Source organism: Oreochromis niloticus, linkage group LG1 (genome assembly GCF_001858045.2).
Source record: "Oreochromis niloticus isolate F11D_XX linkage group LG1, O_niloticus_UMD_NMBU, whole genome shotgun sequence".
NCBI classification, from domain to species: Eukaryota; Metazoa; Chordata; class Actinopteri; order Cichliformes; family Cichlidae; genus Oreochromis; species Oreochromis niloticus.
This window is the reverse complement of record NC_031965.2, coordinates 17,155,850-17,169,621: the sequence shown is the minus strand read 5'-3', so window position 1 is coordinate 17,169,621 and position 13,772 is coordinate 17,155,850. Positions and strand designations below refer to the sequence as shown.

The 13,772-nt window shown below is 37.6% G+C and overlaps 1 protein-coding gene across 2 annotated transcripts; it reads left to right on the top strand.

The window, feature by feature from the left end:
* The first annotated feature begins 2,021 nt into the window (after positions 1-2,021).
* On the top strand, positions 2,022-13,304 carry LOC106098275 (uncharacterized). Of its 2 annotated transcripts, none has more exons than XR_002061800.2 (4): positions 2,022-2,143; positions 4,649-5,561; positions 12,240-12,350; positions 12,717-13,304. XR_002061800.2 is itself a non-coding variant. In XM_025905707.1 (4 exons), the coding sequence occupies exons 2-4, from the start codon at positions 4,983-4,985 to the stop codon at positions 12,928-12,930; spliced, it is 1,095 nt and encodes a 364-aa protein (XP_025761492.1). In that variant the 5' UTR covers positions 2,022-2,143; positions 4,649-4,982; the 3' UTR covers positions 12,931-13,304. The 2 variants fall into 2 exon arrangements, 1 of the variants encoding a protein (XP_025761492.1); XM_025905707.1 differs by having other exon boundaries at positions 12,526-13,304.
* The last annotated feature ends 468 nt before the right edge of the window (positions 13,305-13,772 follow it).

Here is a 13,772-nt window from a genome sequence, read left to right as displayed (position 1 = left end):
TTAGGAAGCAGAATTTGAATGCAGGCCACCTCAAATGTTGAAGCCTATGACAGTGTTTGGTATATTAAAGCCAGTGTGTTATTTATATATACTATAAGTTTAAATTAGTTTCTTAATAATTTGCTTAATACAATGTGTTTGAAAATTAAATATAAATGTGCCAAAAAGGGAAATATTGCAAAATACATAAATATTCCTGCCAACAGGTACAATGGAAGGACTTTTTATATTTTAAGAAATTTTAATTACAAAAATGGTGTGCCACTGTTGTTGTTGTAACATGTCAATATTTACATGTATTTTAGGATTTACATATTCAGACCAGACTAACTAAAACCTGATGAGGTTTTCTGCTGCTTCTGATTTAAAAAATTAATTTGTATTCAACATTTTTAATCTGAAATGAGATTAAAAGTTTTTCACATTTTATTAGAACTGACTTGTGATAGAAAATGTTGGAGCCACAAAGCTTCTGTGTACGAAATATTTGGTATTTCCTGCATTTGTGCCAACAAATATTGGTGCCTAGTCTTTGCACTTCTGTAGTATGAATGCTTTTATTACACATGTTACAGCCATGTGAGACTCTGCAACTAATGTTTGTCCTCTTCAGAGTGCAGTAAGTTCATAAAGGCTTGAAGAAATTGAAGATTTTACTAGTTATTTTATGTCACAGTAAATTTAATTGTGTGTGAAGGTGCTCAACAGTCTGAGTGATTAAACAGTGATCTGATGTTTTGTTTCCTTTCTCTAGACTACTGATCGTCTCAAGTCTGGTAAGTAAAGGTTATTCTGAGGTACAGTGCTGGGAAAAATCTTTCTTCCTTGCAGATTTATTTTGTTTATGCTTTTTTTGTCACGTTTCAAAGCATTTAACAAGCATAACCTGGATAAATACATAAAGCAGTTTTAAAGGGAGGATTTCATTTACAAAGTGGAGAAAAGCAAACCAGAACAACCTGGTCTAATGACAAAACCAGTTGTTCTCTAATACCCAGCTGTGGAAGCCCTGATAGCAACAAGTACCATCAAGCATTTACAGTAACTAGTAATGACTGATTTACATCACTGGGGGGATTTTGGTCGACTCTACTTTCAGAATTGTCTTAATTAAGGTCCAGTATAGGGTTTTCAAGCCATACCAAGTATCTCAATTTCATTAAAGTCCAGACTCTGATTAGTCTACACCAAGAGTTTTGTTTCATTCAGAGTTGGACTTGCTTGTGTGCTTTAGATCACTTTCCTGCTGTGAATCTCAAGTGTGATTAAACTTAAGCTCAGGACCTGATGAGTTGATGTAGGTCCTGAAGTAGTAAAGGAACTCTGGACCATCCCACTAACAGCACCATCTTTGACTTTAATGCTTGTCTTTTTTTGTTTGTTTTTTTTGTAATGTTTCTCTCACTATAGAAGATTCAGTTTAGTGCAGTGAGTCAGCACAGCTCTTGGTGATCATCAAGATATTTTTAGGCAAATGTGAGAAAGGATTTGTGTTCTTTTTGGCCAGTCATTGTTTTTGCCTGTTCACCCACAACGTCTAGGAGGGTTTTTGTTTTCTGGGGCCTCCAAATCCTTAGAAATGTTTTGTAAGCTTTTACAGAATTATAGCGCTCTCTGAGTTTGCTTCACATCAGAGCGGCTCAGGACTAGCAGTTTAGGGACAACTAAATATTCACATGGGACTGGGATCTCAAACTCCAGTCTTCGAGAGTCGGTGTCCTGAAGCTTTTCCATGTGTCCCTGTTACAACACAACTAAATAAAATTACTAGGTCATTAACAAGAATATAGAATTTGACTGCATGCTGAAGTGGCAACCTCTAACCCTCACTCAAATAAATTTAAGTAATTTAAGTGTTTGGAAAAATGCACTTGTACAAAAGGCCAGCCAGTCGGCAGAACTCACGAACAGAGCCACATCTGCTGAGTAAAGATATCAGCATACAGCTGCCGGTTAGCCAATGAGCGGTGAGGCAACCCATCCTCTTCACCAATCAGAAGACACAATTCTACCTCATCATTACGCACACGCTTCGACCAGAGAGTTCGGTCGGAGCTGCAGGTGGTGAGAGTAAGCAGAGTTTTACTCACTGTGTGGATTTTCGTTCCTTCTAATGCTGTTAGCGGTGTGCGTCCATGAGACTGTAAGTTTCTGCGTTTTATCCTGTTTGCTCTTTGCTGCGGCCATTATCCACCCTTGTTTAAATCCTTGGCGCACACTTTGTTTACCAACTGTTACTGCCGTTTACTGCAAAGCAGCCTCTGCCATGCGGTCATTAAGGAACCGTCACTAATTTCTCATGTTGGCTCTAGTGTAAAGTGTCTAGTTAGGATTTATGTAAATAGTATCTTCTGCCCTCAGCTGAATGTCTCTATCCAGCTTATGCAGCGAGCTAAACATTAAATGGCTTCAGTAAACACTGAGGAGACCGCGTGGCATTCTTCAAAGCTTTACTGTTCCTTACTTTCTTTTTTGTAAAACTGTAATAACAGAAACAGAATACAGTGTATTCACTCTCCATACAAATACACAAAGATTACATTAAATATTGTTGACTTATGTAAACAGTCACTACACAATCTCAGTATCAACACTGCACCCGCATAGCATTTCAAGAGATACAGCTAACACCACATGCTGGTATGTTTCATGCTGGCAGGCTAAACAAAGGGCTAACAGCTAGCTTATGCTAGTAATGTAACAAACTCGCTAAACACACAAGAAACTCATTACTTTGCTGAACAAGGTACTAATAAGTGAGAACACTCAATCGTTTTGCCACACTTACAGATTATGCCTTTTCAAGAGCGCCAGATGCAGGAATTTACAGAGACACAGAGAAATGGACCTTCCCTGTCGAGCGCTGGGAGAAAATCACTGCTTGCGCTCAAACATGGCGCTACCCTGTCAACCCATTAGATGGCAGGCTTTGCCCAGACAAGATCAGGAATAAACATATTTTCTGACATGTTGCTACAATTAATTACAGAACGGATGATTATGACCCGCTATATAACAAACTTATAAAAAGCATACCTTAGAAATAACAGGAGGGACAGAATATAGTAAAATTAGCATTTGTTGATACTCCCTTATTTTGGTTAACCGTTGCACTACCCTTTGACTACGATGACCTGGATGACTGAGAACCTTCACAGACGTGATTAGAGGATCACCAGGGGGTCCTTTGTCCCTCCTTGGGGGGATACTCCCACTGGGTTTAAATCTGGGACTCTCGGCCATTTGACCTTAGAACTGAAGAAGCTTCTCGGATGAGAGGTGAAACGTCTTCAAGCAACTCAAAGAAGTCCAGACGCTTTTCTTTGCAAACTCCTTTGACTACCCAGTATTGTTTGTATTATTGTATTACACATTTAATTCACTCTGTTCACATAATTATGGAAGACTTTTATGTTCTTTCCAACAGAAACCACACCATCACTTCACCACACGGCAAATAGCATTTTACAGCCTGTTAAATCCCCTCACTCACATTATGGATGTGTACCTCGGATTCTTGTTAAATAAATGAATGACAGATACCTGAGTGGGAGTGGATTTTGTGGATAAGCCATCTGTTCTTATCGGACAACCCTGTTGAGATTGTGGATTCATAGAGTCAGCACTTTATCACCTTCATCATTCATAGTCAGGAGGTCAAGTCCGTCCCTCCTAAAGTGACATCCTCCATTACAGTACTCCTAAAAGTACTTTTATTCACCAAGTTCATTCACTTATGAGTTTCTGTAACATGAATCAAATGGCTGAATTTCCACCAGAAACGTGTGTGTGTGTGTGTGTGTGTGTGTTTGAGAGAGAGAAATAGACTCTTTTTCTGGGCAGCATCTCATTGGAACATTCAAATTGAATATTTAGACTGCTTGACTGACATAGATCCTGTGTGTGTGTGTCTCTCTGTGCATTTGTGTTTCCATATGTGCCCATATTTCTAATTGTATGTATCTGCTGGCTGTTCTTTCGAGCTTTTTGTTTTTTTGTTTGTTTTTTTTAAATATCTGCCATTTTTTTCACAGTTGAACAACAAGTAGTTCTGAGGAAACTTGACCTTGTTCAGCTTTTTCTCAGCTGGCCATTTTGCTTTTCCAATATTTCTGCTTAAGTTATTACTATTCTGCTAAATCATAGTATTTCTGCTAAATACAGTATTTCTGCTAAGTTCTGCCATGTTATAGTATTTCTACCAAGTATTATGTTTCTTCTAAGTTATTGCAGTTCTGCTAAGTAATTATATTTTTGCTAAGTTTTCAGCTATTTTCAGCAGACAGCTTTAGTTTTACAGCATCCACGTAGCATTTTCGCAGGAAATGCAAATTTTTCTAGTGTTTTATCGGTTTTTACTGTGTGTTCTCCCTGGCCAGGCCTGGTTTAATTTCTTTTTAACCTTTTTTGTATAATAAATCATATTTTAGTAATTCACAGATATATATTGTTCTATTCCCTTGGCTGCTCCACTGCTCCATTCGTTTTTTGGAGTGTTTCCCTCCTTAGAGTAACACCTGGTGACCACTTACATATACTTGATGCTTCCATTGCTTCCACATTAAATGTGTGGTTATGCTGTTTTCAAAGCAAGCTTTATGTTGAAAATGTTTCCTTTCTGTAACTCTAATTACTTTTTCACTTGCAGTGTTTGCCTATGGTGTTACCGGAGCAGGCAAGACACATACCATGTTGGGTTCACAAAATGACCCTGGGGTCATGTACTGCACAATGAAAGAGCTCTTCAAACGCATGGAGGACGGCTAAGAGGAGAAGGAGTTTGCAGTTGCATTTTCATATCTTGAAGTCAGGGAGGACTGTTCTAAAGGAGTGGTTGTGCAAGGCCTGCATAAGGTCAGCACTACCATCTATTAAAAAAAGAAGAGAAAAGAAAACCCCTCTAAAATTAAAATCCCTTCCATGCATGCATATATAGGGAAATTGTCATGGTGCTGGGTCGTTGACCCAGCGTTTTGTGTTTTATGGTTATTTTCCTCTGTTCTAGTTATTCTGATTTTGGTATTCTGTGTCCTCCCTTGTGCCCTGTTCGTGTTCTGGATTTCCTGTTTTATTCTGAAGGTCTGTGTCTGTTGTCATTGTGTTCAGCTTGTATCCTCAGGTCGTCTGGTGTATTAGAATCAGCTGTGCTCCCACCTGTATGTCATCACCTGGTCTCCTTGTTTGTGTGTGTATATATAGTGGGTGTCGGTCTGTGCTTGTTGTCGGCTCGTCTGTGTCCCATGGTGTTTCATTCCTCTCTCTGCGTCTCTCTACCCCGCACCCCGTTTCGTATGTTCTCAGGTTTGTTATTTAGTTTTCCCAGTTTAGGTTTCTTTAGTTACTTGTCATCCCTCACTGCCTGTTTGCCACTACACCACCTTGTAAATAAACATCACTCGAATCATCAGTCATCGCCTGCATTTTGGGTCCTCCTTTCCTCCAACACCACACGGCTCGCCTCGGCAACCGTGACAGAAATATATTTAATAGCCCTTGGATCCTCGGATCACAACACTGTGCATCTCCTGCCAGTTGACAAGACTGTGCTGAGAAGAGAGAAGGTGAGGAAACCCTGCATAAAGGTTTGGAGTGATGACGCCTCTTTAGCCCTGCAGGGCTGCTTTGACTGTACAGACTCGTCGGTGTTTATAGAATCATGTAGAGACATTAATGAACTCACTGACGTTGTCTGCAGCTATATCTCCTTCTGCAGAGATATGATTATCCCTTCAAAGGTTGTGCATTTTTTCCCTAATAACGAACCATGGTCTTCAAAAGCTCTTATGAGGCTGATTCATGAAAGGAAAAAAAGCTTTCATTGAAGGGAATATCTTGAAAGTTAGAGAAATTAGGAAGGAGATCAGATCAGAAATTTAAAAAGCCAAAATAAAATACAAGGATAAGGTAGAGCCGGAGATGGGTAGCAATAACTTAAGGGTTGCCTGGGCAGGCATGAAACACATGACTGGTCACTGTTACAGTGACTGTAATAAGATAAGTCTCCCTGGTTTTGGTTCAGACTCTCAGCCAGTGAGCTGAATAGATTTTATTTGAGATTTAATGATAATTATAATTTAAGGAATACACTTGATTTCTTAATAGAGTGCACCAGAGCCCCCCCAGCTTTGTTCTTTGATGAAAGAAGGGTGGAAAATCTTTTTAAAATGAGTAAGACTAATAAAAGTCCAGGTCCTGATAATATATGTGGCCAGGTGCTTAGAACATGCGCTGAGCAATTATGCAGTATTTTTTATTACATCTTTCTTTTATCACTTCAGCAACAGAAGGTTCCAGAGGTATGGAAAAAATCAATTATTCCTCCAGTTGCTAAGACCACAAAACCTACATCATTAAATGATTTCAGGCCTGTCGCTTTAACATCTTTAGTGATGAAGTCCTTTGAAAAACCTGTCAGGAAGGAGATCCTGCAGCAAGTAGAAAAGCTTATAGACCCACTACAATTTGCATACAGGCCTCGTAGAGGTGTTGATGATGCAGTGGTCACTCTGTTGAACTTCCTTTATCGCCATCTTGATGGCGCCAAAGCTCATGCTCGGCTCTTATTTATTGATTTTTCTTCAGCTTTTAATACTATCCAGCCACATCTTTTAGTTGATAAACTTCTTAACCAGTTTAAACTTGATTCTAATCTCGTTGGTTGGATTTTAGACTTCTTAAGTGACAGATCTCAGTGTGTGAGAGTAAACGGCTGTTTTTCCAAACAGCTGAACTCTTCTGCTGGCTCACCACAAGGTTGTTCTCTCTCTCCTCTACTGTATATTTTGTACACTAATGACTGTCGCAGTACACAGGCCAACAGGCATTTCATTAAATATGCAGATGACACAGTCATTGTAAGCCTCCTTCATGGTGAAGAGGATTCCCATGGGCCTGTTGTGGAGGAGTTTGTTTCGTGGTGTGATCAGTCCTTAATGATCAACACCTTGAAAACCAAGGACATGGTTATTGACTTCAGGAAGACATCCCCACATCCTGCGCTAACAGTGGTTAATGGTGCAGCCATTGAACTGGTGGACAGTTATAAGTATTTGGGGGTTGTACTTGATAAGGCTCTGTCCTTTGAGTCACATCTTGCTGCTACAGTGAAAAAGGTTCAACAAAGACTGTATTTGTTAAGGAGGTTGAGAGGTTTTAATGTTTCATCTGAAATGATGACTCTTTTTTTATAAAAGTTTTATTGAATCTGTTTTAACCTTCTGTATCATTGCCTGGTATGGTAATATGCCCATGAATAATAAGACCAGACTTAGCAACCTGGTTAAAGTGGCTGGTCAGATTTCAGGGAGGTCTCAGGTCCAGCTTGTGGACTTTTATAACAGGCAGGTGCTGAGTAAGGCAACCTCTGTCTTGTGTTCAGATCATCCTCTCTTTAATGATTTTCAACTACTTCCATCAGGTCGTTGTTATAAAGTGCCTGCAGTGAAGACAAAGAGACATAGATTGTCTTTTGTACCTACTGCTATTATCATAGTTAATAACACTAAACCATAAGTGTTGTTGCCATTGCACGTTGCACTTTTTTGATGATAAAATCTAGGTTGTTTTCTCAGGCTTATATTATTTTTGTGTGTGTATGTGATGTTTGTTTGTCTGTTTGTTTGTTTTTTTATATTTCTGTATGGACATACTGCAAATCAATTTCCCGTTAGGGACAATAAAGTTACCATTGACATTGACCATTGTATCATGGCTCTCTTGAGTTTCCCGTTATTTGTACAACTCTGATTTTCCCCTGATAGAGTGATTGGAACAGATGCTTCTTTGTCACAAAAAACATTCATGAAGTTTGGTTCTTTTATGACTTTATTATGGGTTAACAGAAAAGAGTGATCACATCTGCTGGGTCAAAAATATACATACAGCCACATGAATTAGCAATTTTGGTGACTTAGAAAATTGTCAGTGAAATGAGCTTCATAGCATGACCTCTTAACTTCTTGTGAGTGATTATGAGTGACTACAGCTGGTGACTTCTCTGAGGCCAGTTAAATCATGCTCATTGGATGAAAACGCCCACAAACGCCACAATGGGAAAGTCAAAGGAGCTCAGCATGGATCTGAAAAAGCGAATTATTGACTTGAACAAGTCAGGAAAGTCACTTGGGGCCATTTCAAAGCAGCTGCAGGTCCCAAGAGCAACAGTGCAAACAATTGTCTGCAAGTATAAAGTGCATGGCGCTGTTTTGTGACTGCCACGATCAGGAAGAAAACGCAAGCTATCACCTGCTACTAAAAGAAAATTGGTCAGGAGGGTGACGAGTCAACCGAGAATCACCAAAAAGCAGATCTGCCAAGAATTAGAAGTAGTGATGGGAATTCCGGCTCCCAATTGGCTCTTCAGGTTGTTTCGTTGCTTTAATTAATGTATTATCAACAGCGATATAAAATTATGCACAAAAAGAATTACTAATGTAAAAAAAAAAACCAAACCTGGTTTTATTTATATGTTTATATGTAAATATATACGGTGGCCCCTAGAGACAAAGCACGTAGAAACTCCAAAAAGCACGCGCAAACTCCAAAGCACGTACAAACTAAAACACATTGCTAGCGTTAACTGACCTTCCAAAACAGAGCTACCTAGATCACCTAAATTGCACAATTGAAAGCATATGTATATTGTTTGTGTATTTATACACAAGCACTCATATATATTCAAATAATTTAAAAAAAGTTTTAAAAAAGAGTTTTTATGTGTTTTGGAATTTGTACGTACTTCTGAGTGTTTACGTGTTTTGGAGTTTGTACATTTGTACACTCAAGAGAGCCATGATATGTTCTTTACAAGTGCATGTAAACTTTTGACCACAATTGTATGTTTATTTGAGCAGGCTGGTGCGTTAAATAGATTCCTCTGCCAATGTGACTGACCAGAATCACTACTTCATGACTCTTTGTGATAGTGCTTATCAATGAGTGTTTTCTTCGGTGAACCAAAAATTACTATTCATCTGTGGGGATTTCAATATTGATTTGCTAAACCCAACAAGGATAAAAGCCATTGATGACTTTTCTGACACGATGTATAGCTTATCACTATATCCAACAATAACAAAGCCAAGCAGAATAACATCACATAGCGCCACTATTATTGACAACATTTTTACTAATGTCATGGATTTCCAAATTAATAGTGGCCTGTTTGTCTGTGACATAACTGACCACTTACCAGTTTTTACTTTGTATGACTGTGATTTAAAAAAAATAATAGATACCAAGATTACGATAGCAAAGCGAACAATAAATGAAGAAGCAATTCATGCCTTCAATTTCGATTTAGCGCAACAAGATTGGAGTTCGGTGTATGAAGAGTCAGAGGTGGACAAGGCTTATGAAAATTTCCTAGATATTTACACTATGTTGTACAATAAACATTGTCCTGTAAACGAATACAGGACAAAGAAAAAAAAGATAAAAAGTCCTTGGCTTACAAAAGGAATTATCAATGCTTGCAAAAAGAAAAACAATCTGTATAAACAGTTCATCAAAGTAAAAACAAAAGAAGTGGAACAAAGATATAAAGCATATAGAAATAAATTGACTGATATTATAAGAACGAGTAAACAACTTTATTATAGAAGAAGATTATATGATAATAAAAACAATATAAAAGGAACTTGGGATGTGTTAAATAACTTAAATAAACAAGGATCTTCTGGAACATCATATCCTGAATATTTCATTGATGCAAATGGTGTAAATTACAACATGAGTAACATTGTTGATGGGTTCAATAAATTTTTTATAAATGTTGGCCCTGAACTAGCAGCGGACATCCCGTGTCAAAAAAATGAAAATATCAGTAATATAAAACCAAATCCCTTTTCACTGTTCCTTTCAGCTACAAATGAGCAAGAAGTAATAAATATCACATTAAAATGTAAAAGTAAGTCTTCAATGGATTATCATGACATAAATATGTCTGTAGTTAAACAGGTTATTCTGAACATTGCTAGTCCCTTAACATATATCTGTAATTTATCATTTCAGTCTGGTTGTTTTCCGAAAAAAATGAAAATTGCAAAAGTAATACCACTATACAAAAGTAATGACAAACACAGTTTTACCAATTATAGGCCTATTTCACTACTGCCTCAATTCTCAAAAATTTTAGAAAAACTTTTTAATTCAAGATTAGAAAAATTCCTTGAAAAACATAAAATAATAAATGTTGGTCAGTATGGTTTCAGAACGCAAAGAACCACTTCTATGGCGATAAATGAGGCAGTAGAAGAAATTACCAATGCACTGGATAAAAATAAATATGCAGTCGGTATTTTTGTTGATCTCAAGAAGGCCTTCGACACAATCAATCACTCAATTTTATTGGATAAATTGGAAAGATATGGTGTTCGAGGGAAAGCTGGAAACTGGTTAAAAAGTTACCTAACGGGTCGGGAACAATATGTTAGTATAGGGCATTACCATTCAGAGAAACTTGGTATTACATGTGGTGTTCCCCAAGGGTCAGTGTTGGGACCAAAACTTTTCAATGTTTACATAAATGATATTTTTGATGTTTCTCAAGTACTTAAACTCATACTGTTCGCAGATGATACTAACATATTTTTCAGTAGCGATGATTATACCGATCTTGTAATTACCGTAAACAGGGAGCTAAAATTAATTAAAAAATGGATGGATATAAATAAATTATCATTAAATATAAATAAAACTAAGGCAATGTTTTTTGGTAATTTAAAATATAATATAGAATTACCAATTACTATAGAAGGTGTACCCATTGATAATGTGAGTGAAAACAAATTTTTGGGAGTCATAATTGATAACAAAATTTCATGGAAACCCCACGTCAGACACATAAAAACCAAAATTTCCAGAAGCCTCGCAGTTTTGAATAAAGTGAAACCATACCTTGATAAAGATGCACTTCGTACTCTGTACTGTACTCTGGTTCTTCCATATTTTACATATTGTGTGGAAGTGTGGGGAAACACATATAAAAACACAACTAATCCATTAGTCACAGTACAGAAACGAGCACTGCGTATTATTCACAAGGCTGGTTATCTAGATCATACTCACAAACTCTTTCTTCAGGCAAAGTTACTTAAATTCCAGGATCTGGTTAATTACAATACATCCATAATCTTATACAAAGCCTTTAATAAACTTCTACCTGCAAATTTACAATCTATATTTGAAATTCGAGAAAGGGCTTATAATGTGAGAGGCTTTGGACAATTCAAATTACCCAGAACTCGAACAACCCGTAAAGGTTTTTGTGTGTCTGTATGTGGTGTGAAAATCTGGAACAGTCTGAGTTTACAACTGAAACAATGCAAAAATATTCATAGATTTAAATTTCTCTACAAACAGTTGGTCTGGTCACAGTATAATCAATGATGGTGTTAGTGTGCTCTGAAATGTCTGTTCTCTTACCATTGCTGGTATGGATTCCAAGGGGGAAAAAGAAAAAAAAAAAAAAAAAAAAAAAGTTTGTGTGTATGTATGTATGTATATATATGTACATGTGTGTGTAGATATATATGTATGTATGTATATGTATGTGTGTTTGTTACTTGTAATTATTATTGCCTGTTACCTGTGGTAACGCAATTTATAATTAATATATTCTGTATTCAGTTATGAAGGTTCTATTTGTTTTGCTTGGGCGTAGCTGCGGGAAGTTTATTGTTTCTGTTGATAAGTGAATATAGGGGTGGGATTTAATAAGTTTTCTTCATCCCACTCCTTTTCAGGTACATTTTGTTGTTTGTTTTTGTTTTTTGTGCACTTTATGTTCAACTTTATTGTTGTGCCTGAAATGAACAAATTAAAAAAAAAAAAAAAAAAAAAAAAAATGAATGAGGAATTTAACTCACTTATGTTGCAGAAGAAGGAACTCACAGGGGATAAAGGCAGGGGAAAGCAAATCACGGAGCTAATTAAATGAATTGCCTCATTATTAAGACTGAGAAATAATGATATTGCACAGAAACGCGTGGAAATGTAAATGTCTGAATAAAATGCTTAAAATTCCTGCTTTAAGCATGTTTAGGTGTATGTTTTATTTCGTCAGGGGCAGATATGATGCATCACAGATTATCTTGCAGTATTAGACTATGTTTCACTTAATTCTTGTATCATGATTGCTACTGTGCAAAATGTATTTTGCTAGCAGTGCACTGTAAGTTATTTTCCCCTGTGTGGCATCCTGTGTATGTTCACGTCTTTGTTTTTGTTTTTACCGACAGCCCAAATCTGCAGAGCAGATTCTGGAGGCTTTGGATTCTGGCAATCGAAACAGGACACAGCACCCGACTGATATGAACGCCACCTCTTCTCGTTCCCATGCTGTATTTCAGGTAATCTAAATAACCAGAAATCATCAACAAATGAAGATATAAATCCTAATGTTAAATATAAATAGAAAAGTTTCGTTTTTTTTAAAGTCTCCTTGTTGCTCTAATCATGTAACAGTGGATGAGACTTGAGTTCTGGATAACCTTGAATGAACTTTGTTCTATTGTTTTCCTCCAGATATATTTGAGACAGCAAGACAAAACTGCCAGTCTCAATCATAATGTATGTGTTGCCAAAATGAACCTGATTGACTTGGCAGGCTCAGAAACAGGCAGTGCCACCAACGCTAAAGGGGCACGCTTACGAGAAGGCGCTAACATCGCCAACATGAACCTGTTAATGTGTTTGTTTTGCTGTTTTTTTTCCAGAATGGCCTTAAGGAAGTTAACCACTAACCGGCCTGAGACGCCGTACTTCCGGCCCCCACCCATACACATCCGGGTGTTAAAATTTGGCGACCAGCTCAGGGTGATCAGCTGGGATCTCCAAGATGGAGTGGTTAAACCACTCCTAACCAAAAGAAATAAGATGGCAGCCATCACTGATGGAGAGACAGTGATGAAAATTACTGTTTTACTTTAGATGAGAATTCTTCAAAGAAGGCACGTCTTACATGATGAGGGGGCATGAGCTGAGGGGCCAAGCTCCCCATTATCTGATCAATATTACAGCAAGGACCCAGTTTTTTAAGGCACCTGCCCTTACAGTAACAGAGGCCCTCATGAAAAAAGCGGAGGAGCTTCTTCATCCACCTGTCCCTGCAACACCACGTTTGGAGGACTGGCGCATTCAAATTTACATATCGGGGCCTGCACAGCTTCCCTGCCAGCAACAGACAAAATACTGTTCCTGTTAATCTTAGTATCTGCAGTTTTTACACGCTTACATATACACACACAGTTACTGTATGGTGTTATTTTTGTGCCACTATTCTGAGCGCATGTAAAAAAAAAAAATTTGCAGGTGCAAGTGTTGTATTTTGAGGAGAAATTTATTTTGAGCGAGGAAAAGCAAAATTTAAGTGAACAAAATTCATTGCTGCGTGCAAAAAATGTATTTGTGTTTGCTATTATCCATACACATACACAATAGCAGCCCCTTGCTCAGTCTTTGCATTTGCGCTTGCTCGCAATGTTTTGCTTGCGCTCTCAACATTTCTGACCGTGCACGTTCAACTCTTTCTCTACACCGTTATATTTGTGCCACAAAACCAGCCAATCACAGACTTGGATGCTTTTTTTGCATCCAAGTCAGCTCGAAATGACGAAATGCAATATCCCAGAATCCTTTTCGTAAACTTCAAATATCTGCTTGATTTATCAAGACATCACATATTTGCAAAAGTGCTCTAACGTTTTCGGTGATGTATGGAGAGAGATATATGGATTTTATTGTGTTTTCTTACTACAGAGCCATATCTTAAC

What these genes read in the sequence shown, in the direction of transcription:
- LOC106098275 (XM_025905707.1), top strand. Translation starts at nt 4,983, where the DNA reads ATGGTTATTTTCCTCTGTTCTAGTTATTCTGATTTTGGTATTCTGTGT. An exon ending in CTGTGCTGAGAAGAGAGAAG is followed by an intron (nt 5,562 to 12,239) that starts GTGAGGAAACCC and finishes TTTTACCGACAG; the next exon opens with CCCAAATCTGCAGAGCAGAT. An exon ending in GTTCCCATGCTGTATTTCAG is followed by an intron (nt 12,351 to 12,525) that starts GTAATCTAAATA and finishes GTTTTCCTCCAG; the next exon opens with ATATATTTGAGACAGCAAGA.